General features: G+C 39.5%; 1 protein-coding gene and 1 non-coding gene across 4 annotated transcripts in view; both read right to left on the bottom strand.

Annotated features, from left to right (window-relative positions):
• The window catches only part of LOC111024932 (uncharacterized), a 40,946-nt gene extending 15,791 nt beyond the window's left edge, over nt 1–25,155 (bottom strand). The window contains exons 1-11 of one of the 3 annotated variants that reach the window (XM_022302755.2): nt 24,318–25,155; nt 22,272–22,334; nt 9,317–9,660; nt 9,011–9,110; nt 8,865–8,942; nt 8,685–8,744; nt 8,447–8,551; nt 8,169–8,279; nt 6,947–6,988; nt 6,521–6,634; nt 6,255–6,442 (exon numbers count right to left, since the gene is read on the bottom strand). In XM_022302755.2, the coding sequence (XP_022158447.2) occupies nt 6,255–6,442; nt 6,521–6,634; nt 6,947–6,988; nt 8,169–8,279; nt 8,447–8,551; nt 8,685–8,744; nt 8,865–8,942; nt 9,011–9,110; nt 9,317–9,660; nt 22,272–22,334; nt 24,318–24,497 (1,385 nt within the window). In that variant the 5' untranslated portion in view covers nt 24,498–25,155. The remainder of the gene's footprint in view (nt 1–6,254; nt 6,443–6,520; nt 6,635–6,946; nt 6,989–8,168; nt 8,280–8,446; nt 8,552–8,684; nt 8,745–8,864; nt 8,943–9,010; nt 9,111–9,316; nt 9,661–22,271; nt 22,335–24,317) is intronic. The other 2 variants (XM_022302753.2, XM_022302754.2) reach the window with 2 other exon arrangements.
• Nucleotides 20,520–20,622, bottom strand: LOC148212821 (U6 spliceosomal RNA). The gene has a single exon (XR_015789542.1). It is a non-coding gene; the product is annotated as a U6 spliceosomal RNA (small nuclear RNA).
• Nucleotides 25,156–25,476: the final 321 nt, after the last annotated feature.

Below are 25,476 nucleotides of genomic sequence, written 5' to 3'. Positions count from 1 at the left end.
TGTTCAAGACTACAGCACAAAGTGTCATTCTCCCTCCTTTTTTTTTATAAGAAACAATTTCATTGATGTACCTACGAAAAAAGAACCCTTCAATGGTTCTTTATCCGTCCATTTGTTCATTGTACGGCAGTTCTTGTTGTTCACTCTTTGTTAATTGGTCTGAGGCTTGCACCGAAGGCGGGTCTTCTTTGGCGCAATGGAGTCAAAGCTTTGTTGTCCGACATTTGGTTTGTAAGGAATCAAATGATTTTTTAAGAGAAAAGAAGAGCTTCAATTGATGTTTTCAACTTAGCCAAGTTTAAGACTTCTCAATGGTGTGCTTTTTCTAATTTATTTGTTAATTGTTCTTCGAATATAATTAGTTCAAACTGGGAGGCTTTTATAACTCCCCCTTAATTTTTGTTTCTGTTGTTTATTGTTCGTTCACATTTACTCCCCTCTAAACAATTTTCTGTTCCTTTTCATTATATCAATGAAAAGTTTGTTTTTTGTTAAAAAAAAATAAAATAAAAATTTGATGTATGAAATTACAAAAAAGAGGGGAGGTAAATAAAACCCCAAAAGCCAATGGAGTTACATGGAACTTCTCCAATTGGTTAAAAGTGTAACCATACTATATGAGTAAAAAAGTGAAGATGTTTTACACCAAGACACAGCAAGGAAAATGATATTGTCAAAGAGCCTAACGAAAGCTAGATTCTTTTCGGTGAAGAGTCTAATGGTTCCTTTCATTCCGAAATGTCCACAAAAAAGCTCTAATGATGTGCTTCCACATGATCGCCTTTTCATTCTTGAATGGGTGGCCGGCAAGAACATAAGTGAGCAGAAGCTTAACATCGTTTGGGAAGGCAACTTTCCAATTGAAAGCAGGAAGGATCTCATTCCTAAACTTTGTTGCAATGGGGCAAGTGAGGAAGAGATGAGGTTGTGTTTCCTCATTTCTTTTACAAAAGATGCACCATTGGGGAGAGAGGGTAAGAAATGGTAACCTCCGCTGAATTTTGTCATTTGAGTTAATGGCCTTATGAGCAAGCTCCCAAGTGAATAATTTAATCTTTAATGGGTAGGTTTCACCCATAGTCCATATTAACTTTTGCAAGGGAGGAGGAGGTGTAAGAGGCCTTTTTTGTCAAGTCTGTGAGGAGAGATTTGGTTGTAAATTTCCCCCTTTGTTCTAGATGCCAAAACCAAGTGTCTTCGACAGAACTAAGATGGATGGAAGATAGATGGTTGGAGAGAATAACCCATTCTTCTATGTCTCCTGAAGCCCAAATTCCAAGAACCAAGGTTGCTGTTCCATACATCCATCACTGTTGTTTTCTTTCTAAGGGAGACGGTGTATAGATGAGGGTAAAGAGAGGCCAAGGGGGTGTTGTGTAACTATGCGTCAGACCAAAAGGATGTAGATGTCCCATTTCGAACATGACTGGTTATACACGATCATAGCTGAGATTTTTTTTGATATGAAACAAATATTTCATTGATGGTGTGAAATATACAAAAGGCCACATGGGCAATTACAAAAAAGCCTTCCAGCTTCTAATAAGTTCATTTAACGAGTAGCTATTGAAGGGGGTAGAAACATTTACACCAACCAAGAGCTAGAGTAGTAACCCTATCAAAAAAGATGTTAAAAGGGAAGCGCTTTGTCGTTGAAGACCCTATTGTTTCTTTCCAACCAAAGACTCCAATGGAAGGCCCGAACAAACTGGATCCACAAGATCATTATTCCTTTCTTGAAAGGATGACCTGCCAAAAGTTGATCAAGGAAGATTGTTGGTTTGTTGTGTAGTAGTGTCTTCCATCCAAATGTAGAAAGGAGATCATTCCAAAAATGATTTGCATATATGCAACGAATAAATAGGTGGCCCTGTGTCTCTGATGCATCCAAACAGAAATGGCAGCAGCTTGGGGAAAGGGTATAAAATGGAAGTTTTTTCTGGACCCTATCATGAGTGTTGATCGCCCATGACTAAGCTCCCAACAGAAAAATTTTACTTTTCTAGGGCATCTCCCTTGCCAAATCCAAGGGAAAAAAGTAGTGGTCGATAAGGTTGTGTTTGTAGTGAGGATACGGTAGGCCGATTTTGTGGAGAAGGTACTATTGGTTTCAAGGGGCCAAAACCATTGGTCAGCAAGGGAGGTGGGCTTGTTTTCAGAAAGGATATGGGAGAGGTCCATCCAATCAGTAAACTCCTCCTTTTTGAGATGTCTTCGGAAATTGTATTCCCAGGAGGATGTGGTTTGTGACCATAGATCAGAGATAGTGGCCGCCTTGTTTGATGAAATGGCATAGAGGCTTGGGAAGAGGCTGTCCAAAGAGCCTTGAGAAAGCCATTTATCGTGCCAAAAGCTGAGCCGACTCCTTTTCCCCACTCTACAAGTAGCATAAGTCTTGATGATGCTAGTTTGTTTGTAGATTCCAGTCCATGGTCCCCTATGCAAACTGTTTTTGATGGGTGGCCATATAACAGAGAGAGATCCACAATATTTAGCCGCAATGAGCCTCCTCCATAGCTGTGTAGGTTCAGTGATAAATCTCCAAATCCATTTCGATAATAAGGCTCGGTTCCTATGAATGATATTTCCAACACCTAGGCCTCCTTCGTCTAATGGCAGTTGTGTACGGGTCCAATTGATGAGATGTGGTTTACCATTTAAGCTTGGTCCTTCCCACAGAAAGTCTCAATCCACCATGTCGAAAGCCTTCTCAAGGTCAAGTTGGATAACCACACCCTCTTCTTTTCTCACTTTCCAATCATCTATAATTTCATTTGCAATGAGTGAAGAGTCGAGGATCTGCCTACCTTCAACAAAAGCAGATTGGTGATCGGTAATGGTGTGGGGCAACACCCTTTTGAGTCTTTCAGATAAGACACGAGCGAGGATTTTATACGCGCAAGGTATGAGGCTGATAGGTCGGAAGTCATGGACTGTTTTTGCTTGTCTCCGTTTGGGGAGGAGGCAAATATAGGTATCATCGGGCGAGGATTTTATACACGCAGGGTATGAGGCTGATAGGTCGAAAGTCATGGACTGTTTTTGCTTGTCTCCGTTTGGGGATGAGGCAAATATAGGTATCATTGAGAGCTTCATTGATGATTCCTTTTTGGAAAAAATCTTGGAACATTGCCAATAAATCAAATTTGATAATGTTCCAGGATTTTTTGAAAAATTCTGCAATGAAACCGTCTGGCCCCGGAGCTTTATCATTGCCAAGGCAGCCGACCGCTTTGTAAATCTTTCCTCCGTGAAAGGGAGCTCCAGCCAAGTGGAGTTTTCGTCTGTGATAGGGTCCCATGGAAGGTTGCTGGGGCAACATCGCTGTCCGGGTTTCTTGGTATAGAGGGTTGTATAGAAATCAATAAATTCCTTCTCAATATCCACAATTTGCGTAAGGCTATTACCTTCCCTTGAGAGTATTTCAATAATGGTGCTTCTTCTCCTTTTATTTGCAAGGAACCGGTGGAAAATTTTGGTATTTTCATCCCCCTCATGAAGCCACTTTTGCTTACATCTCTGCCTCCAGTAAATCTCTTCTTTAGCAGCCAGAGAGAGGAGATCCTCTCGGATAGTACTTCGCTCTAGATCTTTGGCCGGGGAAAGGGTGTGGGCGCCTTCCATCTCATCTATAGAGGACAGGGCTTTGATGAGCTTATCCTTTTGGGAATGTATACACCCGAAATGCTCCTTGTTCCACAGCTTCAAAGCAAACTTCAAGGATTTGAGCTTCATCATCAATCCATGACCCGGCCATCCATGGATGGGATTGTTGTTCCACCAAGACTCAAGGAACGGCTTGAAAGATTTGTGTGCGAGCCACATATTCTCAAATCTGAAAGGAGTAGGGCCACAATTTGTCTGACCGAAATCCAAGAGAATAGGGAAATGGTCAGATGTGGTTCTGTCTAAACATTTAGCAAAGGGCATCCCAAGTTTGTCAGCGCAGCCTTTAGTTAGGAGAAAACGATCAATAAGAGACAGTGTTTTAGAGGCGCACCCAGGCGAGCGCCTAAGGCGAGGGGCGAGGCGATTTCGCCTGGGTGCGCCCTGAGTGGTGCCAAGGCGACCACCTTCAACTGGGAGCTCGCCTTGGCGCGCCTCACTGCGCCTTGGCACGCCCTCGCTTTGTCCTCTCTTCATCTTTTGTTTATTTTCATGATGAGGTGGGTTTTTATCAAGTTAAAATGATTTAAAATTTAAAAAAAAAAGAAGATATATGCGTCCGCCTTCAACCAGGCGCTCATAATCTTAATAACAAAGGAAAGCTACTCAAATCTCTTAATAACAAAGAAAGCTTCAGTAAACTCGTGCTGTAAATAAGAGAAGCAAATACAATGAGAACCTTTTCAATTTCTGAACCATCAAAGAGGGAGAAGGGAATAATGTCCTCTTGGGAATCTGAACCATCAACCCATGACTGCTCCATGAACTAATTAAAAGGAAGTCTACAAACAGACTTTTCAAATTCTGCGACAAGATTGCTAATGTGACCATTACGGTAAAACTCCTCAAACATTCTTAGAAAATCCGATATGAGAAATGACCTCTACTGTGAACTTTGCACCAATTAAAGCCATGTATAAGACTCTTATCATTGAATGTATCGAAAAAGAGAGATTTGTTACCAAATGTGTGGTGGTTCCCTTCAATCCATTGTGTCTAAGAAAAACTCTCACTACCTGCACCCATAGGATCTCGTTTCCTCTAGTGAAGGGATGACTCACTGAGATTGATGAGACAAGGGCTCTCATATTAGCTGGGAGAGGAGCCTGCCCACCCAAGGTTAAAAGGAAGGTACCCAAAATTGCTAGAATTGGACCATGCTTTATTTTGAGGCTGACAAAAACCAAAATCTTCTATTTTTTCAATGTGATTCAGTTACCATTGCTAGAATGCTCTGTTTGGGGGGCTTAGAATGAGTTGGGTCAGACATTTAATGCTTAAGCTATTGAGAAAACAGGAAAAACTAAACAGGTGAATGTAGTTGGTGCACGCTTGTGTGAGCTGTGGCTTCAGTGAAATAATAGAATATTTGTGGGAGAAAGGAAGTTTTTGGTTTGTGCTAGATGGTATACAGCAGAAAGCATGAAGTGTTACACACCTCTTCAGCATTAGGTTTAATGGGAAAGGGAAGTTTTTGCAGGTGCATGTGTACTGTGCGACTAATAAAGAGAATTAGGTAAAAATTTTAGGCTTCGTATAGAGATTGTTTGGAACACTTTGCAGAAAGAGTTTTTTAGCTCCTCATATTTTGCTATTTATTTCCATCAGAGGGCTTCTTTGTACTCCTCATTGGTTCTAGGAGAGGTGGTCTTGTACGTCCCTTCCCATGTGACTGCTCTCCAATTTCAATAGAAGTCTCTGATTACCAGCCCCCACTCCAAAGAAGAAAATATATGTGCACTATAGAATTAGTGAACAAGGCAGTCCAATATATCTATAATCTGAAAATATCGCCCACAGCATAATTGAACAAATTCCAAAAGTGGGGTATAATCGAAGTGAAAGACCACCCAAATTATTGATTGGAAATTAAGATCCATCCCATATGCAGCTGTTTGTTGGAATCTTTTCTTCCAGATGTTCCAATTAGCATGAACATGGAATCGTGAGGCTGCTAATAATATTTTTCAGATTCTACATGGTGTTGGATTGGAGCCTAAAGCTAATCTACTTTGGATTAATGGGTTTAAGGCTATCATCTCAAAATTATGGTTCGAGAGGAATCAAAGGATTTTTTAAGATTCTTGTCGTCCGTCATTGGAATGCTTCAACATTGCCAAATTCAAAGCTGCTCAATGGTGTGCTCTTTTCGATATTTTCTCTTCGTATTCCCCTAGTATGATTTGTATGAATTGGGAGGCCTTTATTTCTCCATTGTAGTATAGTCCTAGTTTTATTTTCTATTTCTTGTTTTTCTCTATCACTCCTTCAGGAGTTTGTATCTTTGAACAATTTTGTTCCTTTTCATATATCAATAGAAGTTCGTATCTTGTTCAAAAAATTAAGATCGCCACTCTTGAGAAAATTATTGTAATTGAACATAAGATGATAAGGGGAGTTCCAAAACAGAATGAAGTTACACGTCATTCAATGAGATAAATTAATATTGTAAATCAATATTCATCTCTGGACAATACTAACGCATTTGGCATGCAACATAAATATGCAATGAAAGCAGAACGCACCAACAATGGAGATGGTTGTTATTGTATTCAGTTCAGTAGCAGTCTTCATGTGACCAGGCTCACCTGCTTGCATGAAGTGAATACCTCCCCAAATCATCTGGTTCCAAGTTTTTTGCAACATCAACACCTAAACCAATCTGATGATGACTTGATAGATCCCAATCAGCTGTTGTCTGAGCATCAGAAGAAGAAACTGGGATCTTCCCGTTCCAGTATGAAGGTTGAGGAACCAGTTCAAGCCCATTTTTAGTCTGGCATAAAGTTAAGGAAATTAAGAAGGAAAAAAAGTTACTTCAAATCGGAGGTATAACTAGAAGATGTGAGCATACTGAAGCAGTTAAGGTTGCACCAACTGAGTGGAAAGGTGACTGTTGTGCAAAACTCGAGTGGCTTGCATCAGAGCGCCAAGGTGTTAATTGATACTGCGACTCTTTCAATTTTGTCTATAACCAGAGTCAGAGACCAGAACGATTAATGGAAGTAGCAAAATGAAAGATCAAATTACAGTTTCTGATGTAGTAGTTGGTTGTTATAAAAGGCTTTCCTACATAAGTTGTAGCTTATTATTCTAATTGTTTAGTTAGTTGATAGTTACTTCACAGTAACTTGTTTTACCATGTATTAGTTGATAGACAACCTCTATAACTAGGGGTTGATCTCTTTTATGAAAGCTATTCTAAGATCTCTTCAAGAAACCATTGTGCTAGTGTGCATCAGTTTCCCTTGCTATCATTGATCTATTAAATGCACAGTACCTCAGTGAGAAGGAGTTTCTCCTGCAAGTGCTTAAATAGAATCTGCAAGAATACATAAACTTCCCGGAGTTACTTTTCCATTGTATTTAAATTGAACAGGCTTAAAAGCAGCTATAAGTTATATAATAGTGAATAAACTATCTAGGTAAAATTCATGTATCTTTCCTATACAAGTTATATAGGACTATGAAAGGATAGTGATAGGTCCTATATTTACTTAGACATTCTCCAAGAGGAAATTACAACCAGTCACGCTAATGACAAATTCGAGGGGGTCATCAATCTCTCCTACACCAGTGGTCCAATACAGAACTTCACACAAAGACATACGCAACTATAACTCAGAACCAAACACAAAATATGAACAACATAACATAACTGACTATGGAAGTTACAACCACCTCTTCTTTTTAAAAAAACAATTATTTCATTATAAAAAGAGATTACAAAAGGAAGGGAGATGTGACATCCTCGCTACAACAATGGGATTATAAAAAATATTCCCCCAAATATTTGCCTCAAGCCATTATTTTTTTATTTTTTTTAACAATAAACAAACTTTTCATTGATAATATGGAAAGGAAGAAAAAGTTCAAGAATACAAGCTCCCAGAAGAAAAGCAACCAAATGTAAGAACCAAAATACAACAAAATAGACGAAATTTGAAGCCCAAGAAAAATCAAAAAGCTAAGAGATACTGAAAAAACTTTCAACAACAAAGCTTGTCAAACCAAAATGACTGTTTGTTGAGGAGGAAAAGACTACCTACTGAGGAGGAAACCAAAACAACTGCTTAATATAAACTGACCGCCAGAACGAAGAAGCAAAGAAAGTGAAACCTCCCTTCAGGGCCTTCGCCGAGAAAAGACCAAAAGAACCAAAAGATCTGAACCCTCAAAACTTGCTGCAAAGCGGAACCAACCAAAAATCTGATACCCTTAATTAAAATCTATCTATTCAGTGATTGGAACTAGGGTAAAGCCATTATTACAGAACTCTTTAAAGATAGAGCATCAAGATGAAGCATAAATTCTAACAAGGTCGGAGAAAGTGTCTTGGGTGGTGTCCTCCCCTTGAGAAGTTCTTTTTTATCCTTCAAACCACAATCTTCCCGTAATTTCTTGTTCTTTAATTTTCAATACAATTTCAAAATCTTGTCATCTAGTTTCTCACATAAATTACAATTCTAACTCGTTCAAAGTTCACAGATTTAAAGGTTCACCTTGACATTGCTGATAATGGACTGAGCATCAGGAACAGGAGGCTGCAGAGAATATTCCGCAAGAAGAGGCAGCAAAGATGATACAAATGTAGTTCTCTCTTGCTGTGCTTCCTGATAGAACCAGATTAGAACTGTGGAGTTAATTAGAGTTCATATTATAAAAATAATTGCAGTTGGTATTTTAATGGTTCTTAGATTTTTATCACTAGTCAAGGACAAGAAGATTAGGCATTATGAAAAACAGCCCCACGTGAGAAATGAGATAGCTAGGAAAGAACCTGCAATGCATATGTAAGACGTATATTTTCCTCAATTATGTCTTGTCTGTATGAGAGAGCTTTAGAAGCAGCATCAACAAGGTCTTGTTGTTGTTGATCAAAGGCCTAATTAAATGGACACCAAAGAGGGAAAGAAGTCCAATAGCAGAGCACCAATGAGAATGGACACGATGCAAACGATTGAAGTAAAAAGTTTAGGGAAGGTTATTGACAGTGAATCGAGAAAAGCCATGCTTACCAAACGCATATAGGCAATACGTTTTTCCAGAACATATTTTTCATTTCGTATTTGTGCTTCCTATTGCAATAAGAATTATCAGTAGCTCCCGAGTTAAATAAATCCTAACAAAAACGGATATTACAATAAAATCATACTCATCTACACAATGTGTTAAGATAGTCAATACGGTTCACTTACCTTGATAGAATAATCAGCAAGATGCTTGCGTAACTGCACAATTTCATCTTCATGTTCCTGGACTTTAACAACAAGATCCTGAATATGAAACACAGGTCAGAGGGCTTCCATGCAAAAGAAAATAGGGCTAGAACCAAGGGATAAACCTGCTTCCAGAGACTCTTGGGATTGTTTGCTTCAGCCTTTGACATCAGGCCATGTCCAGACAACTTAATCTGTGGATCATATTCTCCATCCACTGGAAACCTGAAAAGTCACAAAATAGTTTTCATATCCTATGTGTAACCCTCGTGTGGGGTTCCCTCCACCCCGGCCCCTAGGTTGTCACCTTTTTTGTCTTTAATATATTTGTTCTCGTTTCTCATCAAATATACATATACATATATGCTATGTTTTATTAAACTAAAAACATCATTTGGCCAATAAGGAAGAATCACATATTTTATACTTGCCTGCTAGCAGAGAAGGATGTTGTAGATGGTGAAGAGAACTGCGAGTAACCAGCATTATCAACTGAAGGCTGAACACCCGGAAGAGCATTCACTATTTCGTCAGACTTGCCGTCCGCATAACGAGATTCTTTATCAATACGCATGGAAACTTCATCTTTTTGCTCAACATCTCGATGGACAACTAGTGTTCCATGTGAATCAACTGCAGAAATGTTATTCTTAAACCTATGCCTTTCATTATCGACTGAATTATCTGATTGATGACCCCCATTTGATCCATGGTCATTCTCATTCCACTGGTCTGTGGAATGAAACCTTCGAGCCAAAGATTCATCAACCTTCTGCTACATTTCAATGAAAAGATGATAGGATGTCAAGAACAAATTATTAGATACAATTGAACAATACATCGTCTGTAAGCAAATAACAGAGAGCAAGCTCAATATCCCAAAAATAAGGAATCATAACAACTCACAATCAAAGTGTATGAAGACAAATTTCAAATAGTGCATTGAACATAGAGATAACTTGACAAGCTAATGAATTCCATAATATGTTTATAAGAAACTAAGTTACACACCAACAGCAATTATAGTTGACGGTAATCGGTGCAGAAATGTGTTAGAATATGAAAAACAATTGGGTTAAATGGGGATTTAATTTGGTATTATAGTTAGAGGTTCTATGTTCAGACCCTATAATATTATTTCCCCTCCACCTCTCTCTCCCTTTCTTTTCACCATAGTGGGAGATGCTTAGTTCATTCTTGCTACGAAAGGAACATCCTAAAAGGTCTTACTGTAGGCCAAAATTCTATAGAGGTAACACACCTTCAGTATGCAGACGATGTACTGATTTTTAGTACTTGTTCACCTAAGTTGATGGGAAATTGGGTGGGGTCTGATTCAAATTTTCCTTACTATGACGGGGCTTTCATTGAATGTTGCTAAAACTGCAGTGATAGGAATTAATTGCAGTGAGGCAGATGTGAGTTTCTGGGCCTCTGTTTTCGGATGTAAGGCAAAATCCTTTCCCTTATCCTATCTTGGTTTCCCTCTTGGAGGAAATCATATAATGCCAATCTATTGGGGAGCAGTGGTGGACAAAATGCACAAGAGACTAGAAAAATGGAGATCTTTGTTGCTATCAAAGGGGGGTCAATTAACTCTAGCACAAGCAGTTTTGAACAGAATCCCGATCTATTTTTTTCAATCCTAAAAGCTCCTAAGTCGGTGATCTCGACCATGGAGAAACTCATGTGAGACTTCATTTGGAATGGTGGAAGACATAGACCAATTGGAAATCTTGTGAAATGGTCATGGACTGCCTTGCCTCACAAACAGGGGGTCTTGGTATTGGCTCCCTTGGATTAAGGAATAAAGCTCTCCTCATGAAATGGCTTTGGTGCTTAGCAACGGAAAAAAAATAGTTTTTGGAGGAAGGTGATAGCTTCCATTTATGGGGAGGATTCACATGGTTGGATGCCTCTGCCTTTGCAAGGGTCTTCTATTGGAAGACCTTGGATAGATATACAGAACAACCTAGAGGCCTTCACAAAGCTCACTTTTTTTGAAGTTTCAAGTGGGGACTCGGTGAGATTTTGGGAGGATAGGTGGATTGATCCTTCCCCCCTTTCTTCTTTGTTCCCTGATTTGTACAGCCTTCCCACTAAAAAGAACCATCCTGTGGCAGCTTGCTGGGTTACCGAGGCTTCAACTTGGGATATCGGGTTGAGAAGGAATCTTTTTGATAGTGAGATCGATAGATGGGCATCTCTCATTGATAAATTAGAAGGTATGGTTCCAGGCCAAGGCAGGGATCGTTTATGGTGGAAGACAGATAGTAAAGGTTGTTTCACAGCGAAATCAGCTTTTATAGCTTTGACGGCTCCCTACCCTAAATTGAACACGACCACAACTTCTATGATTTGGAATTTTAGGATTCCAAAAAAGGTGAAATTTTTCCTATGGACTCTCTTTTATAGGAGCACAAACACAGTCGAGAGAATACAAAGAAAGCTCCCCCATTGGACGCTCTCCCCTCCGGTTTGTGGTCTCTGCCTAAGAAATTCAGATTCGGTGGATCATATTTTCATCCACTGTTTTTTTCCACTCGAGCTTGGAACTGTATGGCTTCGCTTTTGGAGTTTTCCTTCTGTCTTCCTAAACATATAGATGACTTCATAGCGGAAGGATTTGGTGGGGTGGCGCTCAAAGGCAAAGCTGCGGTCCTATGGCACTGTGCAGCGAGGGCTCTTGGTGGGTCTTCCTAATTTCAGTCCCTTTAGATTCTTTTTGTGTGAATACAAAGCATACAGCTTCTTGGTGGGCCACAATCCACTAGAAGGCTTTTGGAAACTACAGTCTCTTTTTTATTTCACAAGATTGGAAGAATGCGATTGTATAGTTCTCTTTGGGGAGGGTTCTCTCTACCCTCCGCCTTTAGGTTGTTCTCGCCTTTTTGGGCTCTTTTGATTTGAATGCACTCTCTTTGTTTCTTATCAAAAAAATATATATATATATATTGATAAACACCTATTGAGACTTGTACAAATTTCCAAGGCAATAATTCCAAGGCAATAATGGAAGGGGAACGAGGGCCTGTTATCTGCCTTGGATTGAGGTTATCACTCTTTTGTTACCCTAATTTCATATTATTTGGAACAAGGGAGAGAGGGAGAGCTCTCCCCCTCCTTCCCTCTTCGTGGCCAGCAAAGGTCGCCAAAGGCAGTGATGGCTAGCGAGGACTAAGATGGCGACTCACCAGAGGAAGGGAGGAAGAAGAGGGTGAAATGAAGGAGATAATTTGGAGGGAAAAAAAACAGCGAAAGAGAAAATTTCAGTCATTAAAAAATTATTAAATTAATATACAACAATTTAACTACCACGTCATTTTAACATTAGTCAACTAATGGTCGAAGTAGCTTAGAGACCTTTTTTTAACAAGATATGAACTTCAAGACCATTTAGAACCGGTACTCAAACTTTAGGGACCAAAAGTGTAAGATGTCCATTTTGAAAATTCGATGACCAAATAGACACTTACCTCGGATCTCAGAGACCAAAAGTACATTTTTCCCTATGAAATTTACAAAAAGCAAAACCCTATCCAATGAAGTAACAAAAACTTCTTCAATTGGATGAAAGAGTGTTCAAGCTATAATTGTTGGGAGGAGAATCATTTCTGCACAAAGTATTATTTTCCCTCAAAAAGTCTATAATTCCTCTCTCTCCAAACTGTCCATGTGAAAGGTATGTTGATTTGTAGCCAAAAGGAATCCTTTTCGGCTTGAAGGGTTGTGACTGAGAGTTGACGTCAACCAATCCCTTGTGTTGTCGGTGAGACGAACTCCATCCAAAAATAGAAAAGAAATGCTTCTAGATCTTTGAGGAGAAGGGACAATATATAAAAATATGACATTGAGATTCACATTCCGTGTTACATAAACAGAACCATGATGGAGAAAGGCAGAAGGGGGACAATAAAGATGATAAAGATGCCTATTCTTTTTAAGTTTGGTTGTGTTTAACCATCCCTTCCAAAAGGTTTCTTCGGTTCCCTTTGGATTTCGTGTTGATTCCCAGGTTAACAGTGAGAGACCCCTGTGGTCAATACTTATGTGAGGAGGGGTAAAGGGGGAAATTCCCTTAGCTAGAGTCCAAGAGGGAACTTTGTGGGTAGGGAGTACTTAAGTTTTGTATTTTCCTAGAATGTTTTATGTCTTATCTTTTGTAAGGATTTGTCCTTGGAGGGAGAGCTCCAACCCTCTCGAACGGTTGGTACTGTGTAAGCCTTAGGGCATTGACTCTTTTGCTTCAAGTATCATTAAGTGGGGAAGATACCTTACAATTTGGTATCGGAGCCTCGTCCTGGGGAAATCAATCAAGATGACACAAAAGAATCTCGAGGAGCATTGTGAAAGCAATGAGAAAGAACTAGAGGATGTCAATGAGAAAGAACTAGAAGAGGTAAAAGAGCACTTGAATTCAATTGTTAATCACATTGAAGAACATGGGAAAGCAGTGGCCATGCTTGTCTCGGAGTTCTCAGCTTCTAAGTCAAGGGAAGCTTCAGCATCATAGGGAGAGACCTCAGGCCAGAAGCGAAAGGTACCAGAGGAAAGAGGCAAGTTCGACGGAGGAGACCCTTCAGAAAAATGGGAAGATGGCCAGTACGATCGTAGCAAGTTTAAAAAAGTGGAGATGCCGGTGTTTTCCGGTGAGGACCCAGACGGATGGTTGTTTAGGGCAAAACAGTACTTCCACATACACCGCTGGACACTGAAAAAATGACGGTGGTCGTGATTAGCTTTGACGACACCGCTGGACACTGAAAAAATGACGGTGGTCGTGATTAGCTTTGACGGAGCGGCTCTTACATGGTATTGGTGGGAAACCAAGGATCAAGATTTTTTGAGTTGGTACGATCTCAAGATTAGGCTCTTTGTGTGTTTCCGACCGTCGTAGGAGGGGAGCCTCTGCACTCGATTTCTCGCTATACGACAAGAGGGGACAATCATGGAATATTGCAGGTTGTTTGAAGAATTGGCAGCGCAGGTACAAGGATTGTCAGACGAGGTATTGGAGGGGTCTCCACCCCCTCATTCGGGCCGAAATCCTAAGTTGGGAAATCACTGGGTTGAGCAGAGTCATGAAAACGGCCCAACTCATCAAAGATCGTAATGCAGCCGTACAGCAGTTTAATGAGGCCTCCAAGGGAAACTGTAATGGGTCAACCCAATATAGCCCAAAAAGCAACCTAAAAGTTGTCAACCCTGCGCCTACCACTCGCACAATCACCCTAACAAGGAGACCCTCAGCACCTTCCATGGGTACGATCGCTGCAAAAAAGGACGGAAATTTCAAAAAATTTCCTGAGACGGAATACCTTACACGCAAAGAGAAAGGATTGTGTTTTCAATGTGATGAAAAGTACCCTATAGGGTACCGATGCAAGAACCAAGAATTGAGAGTGCTAATGGCTCACGACGATGAAGAAATGGAATCACCAATGGAATACGAAACCCAGGAACGAGAGACGACGCTGGAAGTGATGAGCGAGATAACAGAGTTGTCCTTGAATACGGTGGTTGAGTTCTCAACTCCGAAAACGATGAAGTTAAAAGTGGAAATCGAGCAAGCGGTCGTGGTGGTGCTCGTTGACTGCTGCGCGACCCATAACTTCCTCTCCCAGAAGGTCATCAACACTATTAACATCCCGACCGTGGAAACTTCAAACTATGGCGTAGTGATGGGTACGGGAGTGGTCGTCAAAGGAAAGGGGATTTCTAAGGGAGTGATGCTCAAGCTTCTAGAGTTGACCATGATTGAGAACTTTTTACCGTTGGAACTGAGAGGCATAGATGTCGTTTTAGGTATGCAGTGTTTGTGCAACTTGGGATCTATGGAAGTGGACTGGGGAGCTTTAACGATGACATTTCGAAATAACAGCAACCACATCGTCCTCCAAGGAGACCCATCGTTGACCAAGGCTGAGGTCACATTGAAACGTTTGGCTCGTCACTGGAATGCTCAGGATCAGGGCTTCTTGGTGGAACTACGAGCTCTGACGGGACTAGTGGAAACAACGGAGGAACCAATGGCAACCCCCCATCGGCACTACCCTCAGTGGTGGAGGCGCTACTGCGTGAGTATCAGGACCTCTTCCAAACCCCCACCGAACTCCCTCAATGAAGGGAAGTCGACCATCGAATTCAACTCGCCGAAGGACACCCACCAGTCAACATTTGACCTTACCGATACCCATACATCCAGAAAACGGAGATTGAGAGACTGATCCAAGAGATGCTGACAGCAGGCATAATCCGCCCCAGTGTAAGCCCAGTTTTGCTGGTCAAAAAGAAAGATGGGAGCTGGCGATTTTGCATGGATTACCGGACCCTCAACAGTGACACTATCCCTGATAAGTTCCCTACTCCAGTGGTGGAGTAGTTGCTTGATGAACTCCACAGGGCATAGATCTACTCAAAAATCGACCTAAAATTCGGATACCACCAAATCTGAATGGATGATAGAGATGTGGAGAAGACGGCTTTTGGGACTCACAAGGGCCACTACGAGTTCTTGGTCATGCCCTTCGGCCTCACTAATGCCCCAGCCACATTTCAGGCCCTGATGAACCGGGCTTTTCGCCTTTTCTTCGCATGTTCCTTCTTGTTTTCTTTGATGATATTTTAATCTATAGTCCTGACTTGCAATCCCATGTTCAACATTTGGCAGTGGTGTTCAAACCGATATCGTGAACAAATGTGTGGAGACTTACCTACACTATTTTTGAAACGAACAGCCAAAGCTATAGGGAAAATGGCTCGTGTGGGTAGAATACTGGTATAACACCACCTACCACATCTCTCTTAACACCACTTTGTTCCATGTTGTATACGACCGCCCACCGCCTCCCCTGATTTTGTACGGTGACCAATGCACCCCAAATGCTGATCTTGACCAGCAGCTGGCAGCACGTGACCAAGCCCTTTCTATCCTGAAGGATCAATTAGCCGAAAGCCCAAAACTGCCAAAAGAAGTTCGCTGATCACCATCAACGGGAAGTTGAATTCACTGAAGGGACTTGGTTTATTTGAAAATACGCTCTTACTACTGGTTATCCCTTGCTAAACGCCGCTGCGAGAAGCTCACCCCAAGTACTTCGGTCCTTACACCATTCTGTCCTGCATTGGCACTGTTGCTTACAAGCTCGATCTGCCACCCAAAGCTACTATCCACCCAGTTTTCCATGTATCACAGCTGAAGAAGGCCCTTCGTGCTAACCACGTCGTGCAAGACCCCCCCCCCCAACCTCTCTGAGCACATGGAATGGGTTGCCGAACCCCCGGTCGTCATGGCACTCTGCAAGAAACATTCGACGAATATGAGTTGCTGATCCAATGGAAGGGTTGGCGGGAACACGAGGCCACCTGGGAGCATCTATCCACCATTCAGCAACAGTTTCCCGACTTCCACCATGAGGACAAGGTGTCTTTCTCCCCCGAGGGTAGTGTGAGACTCCCTGTGGTCAATACTTATGTGAGGAGGGGTAAAGGGGGAAAATCCACTAACTAGAGTCCAAGAGGAAACTTTCTAGGTAGGGAATACTTAAGCTTTTGTATTTTTCTAGAATGTTTTATTGTCTTATCTTTTGTAAGGATTTGTCCTTGAAAGGGAGAGCTCCAACCCTCTCGAATGATTGGTACTGTGTAAGCCCCTTAGGACATTGACTCTTTTGCTTTGAATATCATTTCGTGGGGAATACCTTACAAACACCTTCGAGGTTCTTCAAAAGAAACTTCCTAAGATGATGTTGCTGCCTTCCATATGCCCGTTATGTTTTAAGCATGGAGAATTTCTGAATCATGTGTTTTTCCTATGTCCATTTGCTGCTGTTAGTTGGAGATCATTTTTTCTCCTTTTCAATCTGTCATGGGTGTAGGGTCCAGAAGCTTCAGGCAATATTCTTCAGCTTCTAAATGGGTTTAGTTTGCAGCCTAAATCTAATTTATTATGGGTCAATGGTCTCAAGGCTATTATTTCAGAATTATAGTTTGAAAGAAACAAAGGACATTTGAAGGCTCTCGAAGATCGTGACTTGAATGTTTCAACCTTGCTAAGTTCAAAGCCTCTCAATGGTGTGTTCTTTTCGATTCCTTTTCTTCGTATTCTCCTAGCATGATTTGTATGAATTGGGAGGTTTTTATAACACTCCTTGATTTTTGATTCTCTTATTTTAATTTTTCTCTCTTTTCACTCCTTCACTCTTATTTTAATTTCTTCTTTCTCTTTTCACCCCTTCAAGAGTTTTTTTCCTTGAACAATTTCGTTCTTTTTCATTTATCAATGAAAATTTTGTATTTTATTAAACAAAAAAAAAAGAGAGAGAGAGAGAGAGAAGGAGAAGAAGAAGATGCCCATTCTTCAATTTCCTCTTCTTTAAGATTCCTTCTGAAGTTCATGTTCCAAGCCTTTGTTTGTTCATTCCATACCTTAGCCACAGTAGCATTTTCTGTTTGCCGAGAGAGGAAAGGAAGGGAAAATCTGTCAGGTCTTTGACCAATCTATAAATCTGTCCAGAAAAGAGTAGAGTGTCCATTTCCAACTTAGCACCGTATGTTGGAATAAATTAAATCTCCCTAATCCATAAAGTTCTTTGTTCCATATTTGGTAGCAATGGTCTTCCTCCATAAAGCCTCTTTTCGTTGAAAAGCCAAATCCATTTTGCAAGTAATTTCTTGTTCCTTTTTCAAATCAATAATGCCCAAACCCCCTTCTAACAAAGGGAGCTTAACCAGATTCCATTTTAGGAGATGAAAATCCACTAATTCTGCCATATTAAATTCTACAAGTTCTTTTTAACCAAAAAAAAACAAACTTTCATTGATCCATGTTCAGGAAAACAACCTCCAAGTTGGAGAAAAGAAAAACCAAGATCAACAAAAAAAAGAATCATCAAATCAACAAACTAACCAAAAACCAAAGAGAACTCAGAAACAAAAAATCGAGCAAAAGATCTGCTCCCAATCAGTCAAAACCAGCCAGCAAACCAGCAAACCAACTGCTCCAAAAGCTTGGGAGAAAGCTTTCTGCAACTCCAACTAACCCCAACCAGCATACAAGCATTGCAAAAAGACACCCAAAAAGATTGAATCTTTTCACTTCTAAGAACTTCCAGCCCTTTTGAAATTTGAGGAAATGATTCTTTTGCAACCTCCTTTCCTGATACTTATTCGATTTCTTTTAAGAAAGGAGCAGTTATTGCCACGTGTTATAATGCAAATGCTTCTAATCATTCTTGGGACTTAGGCCTCCGTAAAGGCATTTTTGCTAGAGAGTTTGGCAATTGGGTGGCCCTCACGCAAAGATTGGAAGGCTGTAAAGTTGGGGTGGGTCAAGACAGTTTGAAATGGGCTATAGATTCCAGTGGTTCTTTCTCTTATAGGTCTTATTTCCTAAAGTTTTTCCCCTCAGCAAGGGGATTACAAGTTCCCCTAATTAAAGCCATTTTGAGGTTTAAGATTCCCAAAATGGTGAAGTTTTTTCTTTGCTCCCTTTGCTATAGGAGTTTTTTGTGGTAGGAGTTTTTTTAAACAAGATACGAACATTTCATTGAAGATATGAAAAGGAGGTCCCTTTGCTATAGGAGTTTAAATACCTCTGGTACAATTCAAAGAAAATTCCCAAAATGATCCCTCCCCCCATCCATTTGTAGGATGTGTACGAGTTTGTCGAATCGTTGGATCATCCCTTCTCCCGTGCCCGTTTGCAAGGAATTGGTGGTTTTGTCCTACAAGTTTTTAACATTTCAATTTGTCTCCCAAATAGTATTGATAGTTGGCTTCTTGAGGGTTGATGGGCTTGAGGTTCAAAAACAAGGCAAAAGTGGTTTGGAATTATGTCGTCAAGGCTATTTCATGGTTATTTGGAAAGAAAGAAACAATAGATTGTTTAAAGATTCTTTTGTTACATAGGATTTTTTGTGGAACAATGTACAGCATATATCTTCTTGGTGGTATTCTAACCGCAAGAAGTTCTTTTGTAATTATAGCCTCCTCGTGATTTTGTATGATTGGAAGGCTCTGATTTAATTTGGACTTTGAAAAAGCTTATGATCATGTGGACTGGGGATTTCTTGATAGAGTCCTGGAAAAGAAGGTTTTGGTTTCAAATGGAGATCTTGGATTTGGAATTGCCTCCGGTCGGTCAATTTTTCTATTCTCGTTAATGGGAGACAAGGAGATCCTCTCTCCCCTTTGCTTTTTATCCTCGTGGTGGATATTTTGAGCATCCTGATTTCTTCAGGCGTGGATAAGGGGGTTTTAGAAGGATTTGTTGTGGGAAGAGATCCAGTTAGTCTTTCCCACCTTCAATTGCTGACGACACTATTCTCTTTTGCTCAGGGAAGGAACTTGATCAATCTGGTGTCTTTTTTCGAGGCCTTATCGGGGCTTAAGATTAACCGAGAAAAAAGTTCGCTTTTGGGTATTAACTGTGATCCCTCTAAGCTTTCTCGTTGGGCATCTACAATAGGTTGCTCAGTGTGTACTTTCCCGACTTCTTATTTGGGCCTTCCTCTGGGGCATAATCTTATTTGGGCCTTCCTCAGGCGTCATGGGCATTAATAAGGAAATGGATAATATTGGCCCTACTGTTTTTCAAGAATTAAATGCAAAGGCTGTTCTGAAACAAAAGTCAAAGGGTAACCCTTTTCCACCTAGTATGAAGAATACCGAAAAATTAATTCAACCCCTTCCTCTTTATTACTCTCGTAGAAAGCCTAACACTATTTTTGGAAAGGAGCTCGCAAAGTCTTTGTTAGCTGAAGGGGTTCAAGTTAACTTGAATAAGGCTTTCAATAAGGAAAGGGAAGGAGTTAGTAAAGTTAGTATGGACAAGGTAAATGTTTTGTGCATTGGCTCTATTCATTCCTAACGAGGGTTTGCCTCCTAGATCATCCTCCTTCGAATGCTCGAATAATGATTTTGAAGATGACGATGGTGCAATTAGTATTAGTAGTTTGGACTCTTCCCCAAAGTCAGACACTCCTATTGAGGATGTTTCTGAGCATCCTGTTGAGGAAGATCTCCAAATTCTATTTAATGAGCAAAAAGAAGATGAGAAGTCAATTCACCCACAGCAAACAACCATTCCTTCCTTTTTTGAAGAAATGAGGATTACTCTAGTCCCATTTGAGTTTGACCTCTGAGTTTTAAGTTGTTCGGAAAGTTGGATTGTTCTCTCTTACGTCTTCTGCAGTTTTCAAAGCTTTACTGTTATAGTTCAGATGGTTGGTTGGTGAGGCTTTCAAAGTTTTTCTCCCATGTGCATATTGGCATTTGATGGTTTATATTTGGAGGTGTTTTGAAGACAGCATCGAGGCTTAGTATTTGGTGATTACTCTTTATTTGAATTCTGGTTGCGGTCTAATTCTTGTGTCCCTAGCTTCTACTTGGTTCTTTTTGGAGTTTTGTCTTCGCTCTTGGTGCTAAGGAAGGTTTTTTCCCTCATGCAGATGTTGGCTCTAGAATTAGTTTGGATTTCCACACTTTGTAACAAGCAGTTTTTCTGAGTTCTATTTTAGAATGTTTTTATCTTTTTCGAGCTTGTATTGCTTTAGTTGCACTATTTCTACGTTCTTCTTCTCCCTCTTCTTTTTTCACCCCTTTGGGGTTTGTATCTTGAACATTTTTCCTTTTCATTTTTTGGACCATTTCTCAATTTGTGCGTGTCATCCTTGCGCAAGGGCCATGCTAGTCTTCTCTTTATCGTTCCAATTTTATCGGATGTCCCCGAAGGAACACATTTTTCCTTTTCATATATCAATGAAACGTCGTTTCTTGTTGAAGGGAAAAAAAAAGGTCTGCAAATTGAACTTTGGGCTAAATAGGAACACAAGAGATACCGACTTGGGTGAAGTAATCTTACAAGTCCATCTTATCAAGATGAAAAGGAAAATCGACCTCTAAACTCCCATTAGGCAACCATTGCATATCACAATCTATATGATGATAGGAAAGCAAGAAGAACTTTCAATCAATAATTGATATTTATCCCAATTCAAAAGAAAGTTCAAGGCATCTTCAAGATAATCTTCCAAACCATCAACATTACGTCAGCTACGTTTTCACTTTCATCTAAGCCATAACTACTAACACTAACAAATCAACTTCAATATCATCCGGAAAAACAGATTCCAGAGGATAAATCTTCAAAAGCTCCAAAAGAGGAGGAACAAAATGATTATATTTGAATTTCCCTCAAAGCCCTTTATTATTTACATTGTTTGCATGTCCCATTAGGCCACCCATGATGGTTTTTAATCCAACCACCATTAATTACCAAGAGGTTCCACTTGTCCAAGGGGTTCCATGTCCATTCGCTAAGGTTTCACGTGCCACTTTCAGTTTCAATCATCTCCAATCTTCCATGCTTACAAGCACACCATGTTTCAATCAGAATATGAATACCTCCCACCTTTTTCCATACTCCACGACTCCCTTCGAAATCCACGAATTTACCATTTTGCAATTTCAACAAAGCTTTGTCAACTTCAAAGGGATTGATTAAACAACTCCCAAAGATTTCTTTCTTAAGAATCTCATAAATAACTCTCCAATAATTGAAAGAATGTAATCTAGTGATTACAAAAATTTCATCCAAATCCAAGACCACCACCTCCTTCTCTATTTTAATTCTGAATTTTTTGAAGAAGCATCCGCATTAAACCTCAAAGATGGTAAAAGGACCTGCTTAGTAATAAAATATGGAACCCCCCAATCCTTGCTGACATGAGACACTTCAAATATCCTTTACCACACAAATTACACGTAGACTTCTGAAGAAATTCATTCAACATTTCCCAAAAAGACCTTCCAGGCTCGTTTTTAAATCCCAGCCAGAACCAAAATGTTGTTCTTCACACTTCCATCAGACAAAAATGAAATTTCAACAAACCGACAAAAATGGTTTGATATTTTGAAGACTAGAAGCAGTCTTTTTCTACACGCATCTGCTTGTATAACTTGACATAGAATGGGCTATGACAGAGTGAAGCAAGAGATTACTCCGACCATAGTAAGATGTTCCAATGAAATTTGATGAAAAAAGAGCAACTCTTTTTCCTTTCTTACAATAAGTAATTTCCTTGAGCAAAACTAACAGAGAAGGATTTGTTGAATATACTACAACTCAAGTACTTTCCATTATATCCATCAACAAACAAAAATAAAAGACTTAAGATCGAGCTGATCGAAAGAATAGCAGATGAAGTTGCCTTCCAATTGATCAATAACTAACCAACAAAGAAATCAAATGAGGAGTGAGGAGAGAGGAGATAGTTCTTTTAAATCTTAACTTCAAGAAACTAAATGGGTGCAAAATAATTCAAAAATCATGTTCAAGACATTAAGCAAACACTAAGATTTTGTGTAAATTCAATTGGCACTTACATATTTCTCCAGTTCCTGGATCTTTTTCTGAAGTTCGATCCTCAGACGATTATTTTCCTCCACCTAAGAGTATTTAGATACACATATCAGTATATAATTTTTTTTTCTTTTTCTTTTTTTTTTTGGATAAGAAACTAGATTTCATTATCAAAGAGGAGATACAAAAAAAAGGGGGAGATGAGATATCCCCACAAGCCAAGGAATTACACAAAAGCTTCCCAATTGACAAAGATTTGAGAAATACTATAATTACAAAAGCTCATATCAGTATATAATATTAAATTATAGAATCTTAGTTGTAGCCATAACATGAATGATACAACTTAGTTAAACATTCATGATATATAAAACACACGGTGATGGGTAATTAGAAATGCACATGAGTATAAAGGACAAGTAGGTGCAATGCTAGTATGGATAAAAGCGCAGACACCACTATATGAAAGAACGCTTGGACTATTGGTTTTTAACCAAAGTGAAAAATGCGAGTTGGAAATTACATCATCAGTAACTTAAACTAAGAAACTGGATAGAGAAAGCTGCTTTATGGACTACACTTGGGGAGAAGGATGGACCATTACACAAATTACACTCACTATGGTCTATTGACACCATTCCATCATCAATGATGTCTAATTGCTATGGTTCATTATCTCGCCAAACTAGCAATACATGTATTTATATGCTAAAGCTACTTCGTCAAAGGTAGGAATGATGAATAAGCATAATTAAGGGGGGAAAGATTAGAAATTGAAGACATTAATTTTCTTGAATAAGGTTTTTTCTCTAGTAACTGTTCATCTTTAAGTTGGCTTATGCACGCCTCGCATCCCATTAATTTTGTGAGACTATGATTTAACCCTGTAACACTTATTCCAATAATACTAACTTTTTTTTTTTAGAACTGGGAGTTGTAGCTTTGCTCCCGTATACCCAGTGGCACCCGCGCCTGCCTCAAACTAACTTCAAATTCTAAAATATAAATATATATAACAACAAACTTTTAAGAAACTCAAAAACATAACATTAAAAACATTAAAGTCAATAAAAAGCCATTTAGTGTAAAATATGCTTCTACCAACTTGAGTATAGCTCAACTACGTTGGCAACCCTTCGTAAAGTTAAAGGTTTGAATCCTCATCCGTTGTTTAACTCAAAAAGGGGAGAAAGAAAGAAAAAAGGAAAAAAACTAAGATGATTATATAATTTAGTTTTTACTGGCATACAAAAATAAAAAATAAAACAACCTTCCATGGCATACAAAAAAATAATTTAGTTTTTATTATCTAATAAAATCATAGGCCAAAGTTATCTCTTTTTTTCCTTTTTTGATATCCATGTGTCTGGGCCAACTTGCGTGCTTCTCAACTAATCACGAGTCAACCGCTTGATCCTATTACATTTGATTGACAAGGAAACTTGTAGGGTATTAAATACTAGGTAGGTGACTATCGTGATTTGAACTCATTCCCTCTAAATCCTTCGCTATTTACATTGGTCTTTATTGACCACTAAGTCATCTAAACCATTTGTTATTTACATTGGCCCGTAGTGACCACTAGCCCATCTGGTTAAAGTTATCACTTTAAAAAATGAAAAAATTAAAAATAAAATAAAACAGCTATCTTCAACTAGCTATGACAGTTACAACCACATGAAAAGATCGTGGAGAAGGTGGTTTTGAGAACCCATGTTGAATTGCGGGTGCCCATAATCCCTATGTATAGAAAGAAAAAACATGAACAGATTTTGGATGAAGAAAAATATTCGAGTCATGAAGCAACTATCTCTGCATTTCGACAACATTCTCAATACGGAAGACACTGCTTGATTGACGGTATGCATTATGTCAAACATCAAAGACACAAGATGGATGTATAAAGAAAACGCGGAAGAGATTAACAATAGAGTTGGGAGTACAGATAATCCGACGATCGTGAAGTGAATAGATACTAAATTTAGCAACAAAATTAATAGAAAGAATGGCATGAATTTTGATGCTGAGAGACGGGAAATGAGAGGTGGGGAAAGGAAAATTTGTTGCACCTGTTGCTTGATGGTAGCCTCCGCTGCTTCAACAGCTTTCAAGACCTGAAACAAGTTGCTGTCGTTGCTGTTACTGTGATTGTTGGACGAGTGGGAGTTAAATTGCTCCGGTGGAGCAGCTGTGACGGCCAATCCGGAGAACTTCTCAGCCAACGATCTCCCGTCGAAACCATTCTCCATCTTCAACTTTAAGCTCAAAATTCAGCTCAAAACAGCCGATAGACGAATGATCCGACCCAGAATGACTATGTCTTTCAAATTGGCGTCAAATTCAGCAGCAGAATTGGGTCGTGGGTCTGAAACATCCCTCTTCCGCACATTAAATCAACTCGGAGATAGTGAGATAAATGACATACAAACAACGAGTGAACCCCAACAAAAAAAAACCCTAACCCAGTGGGAGCAGAGCAAAAAGAGGACCTATAACTTAAAAATCTCAATTCTCTATCTGTCCCGCAATGATTCACAGATGGTGATGGGGGTTTGATGATTTCTTTCTACCCAATAAATAATGGAAGAAATGAAGATGACAGAGAAAGGATGAACTGTAACTCGACTTAGCTTCAACTTTAGCTCGAACGAAACCACTCTTTTTGCACCCTCAATGAATCAATCAATCAATCTCAATCAAATCCTTCGTCTTCTGTTTGCATGAAAGTCGGCTCCTTCGCGCTTCACTTCTCCATCTCCAAGAGTCCGAGTGAGTGAATTACACGACGGCTCGTCGCCATTGTTTATTAGATTATTTCATGCCCCCATCCTCGTTTCTAGGATTTTTCTTCTTCTTCTTCTTCTTCTTTTTTTTTTTTTTTTTGAGGAAAGTTTCTAGGATTTTCTTTAGACACATTTTAAACTTCACTTACTATTTTATTATTTAGGAACCTAAAAATTTATGTACCCAACTTGTAATTTAACCGAAACGAAAATGCTTACCTTCAATTGAGATCAATGTATAATGTGTTCAATTGAATTATCTTATACGTGGGTGGATATTCAAATTTCTATTGTTGATGATATATAGAAGGTAAAGTGAGGAGTGGTATGAGGAGTCTCCACGGGCGACTTTGAAATTTTTTTTTTAGGCAAAAATAATAAGAAAATAGACAAACAAAACTCACTAAACAAGACCGTCTAAATTAGATACATATCAATGAGATAT

The sequence above is a fragment of the Momordica charantia genome (genome assembly GCF_013281855.1).
Source record: "Momordica charantia cultivar OHB3-1 chromosome 2 unlocalized genomic scaffold, Mcharantia_2.0 BLBB01000002.1, whole genome shotgun sequence".
Classification (NCBI taxonomy): domain Eukaryota; kingdom Viridiplantae; phylum Streptophyta; class Magnoliopsida; order Cucurbitales; family Cucurbitaceae; genus Momordica; species Momordica charantia.
This window is presented reverse-complemented; position numbering and strand designations above follow the sequence as displayed.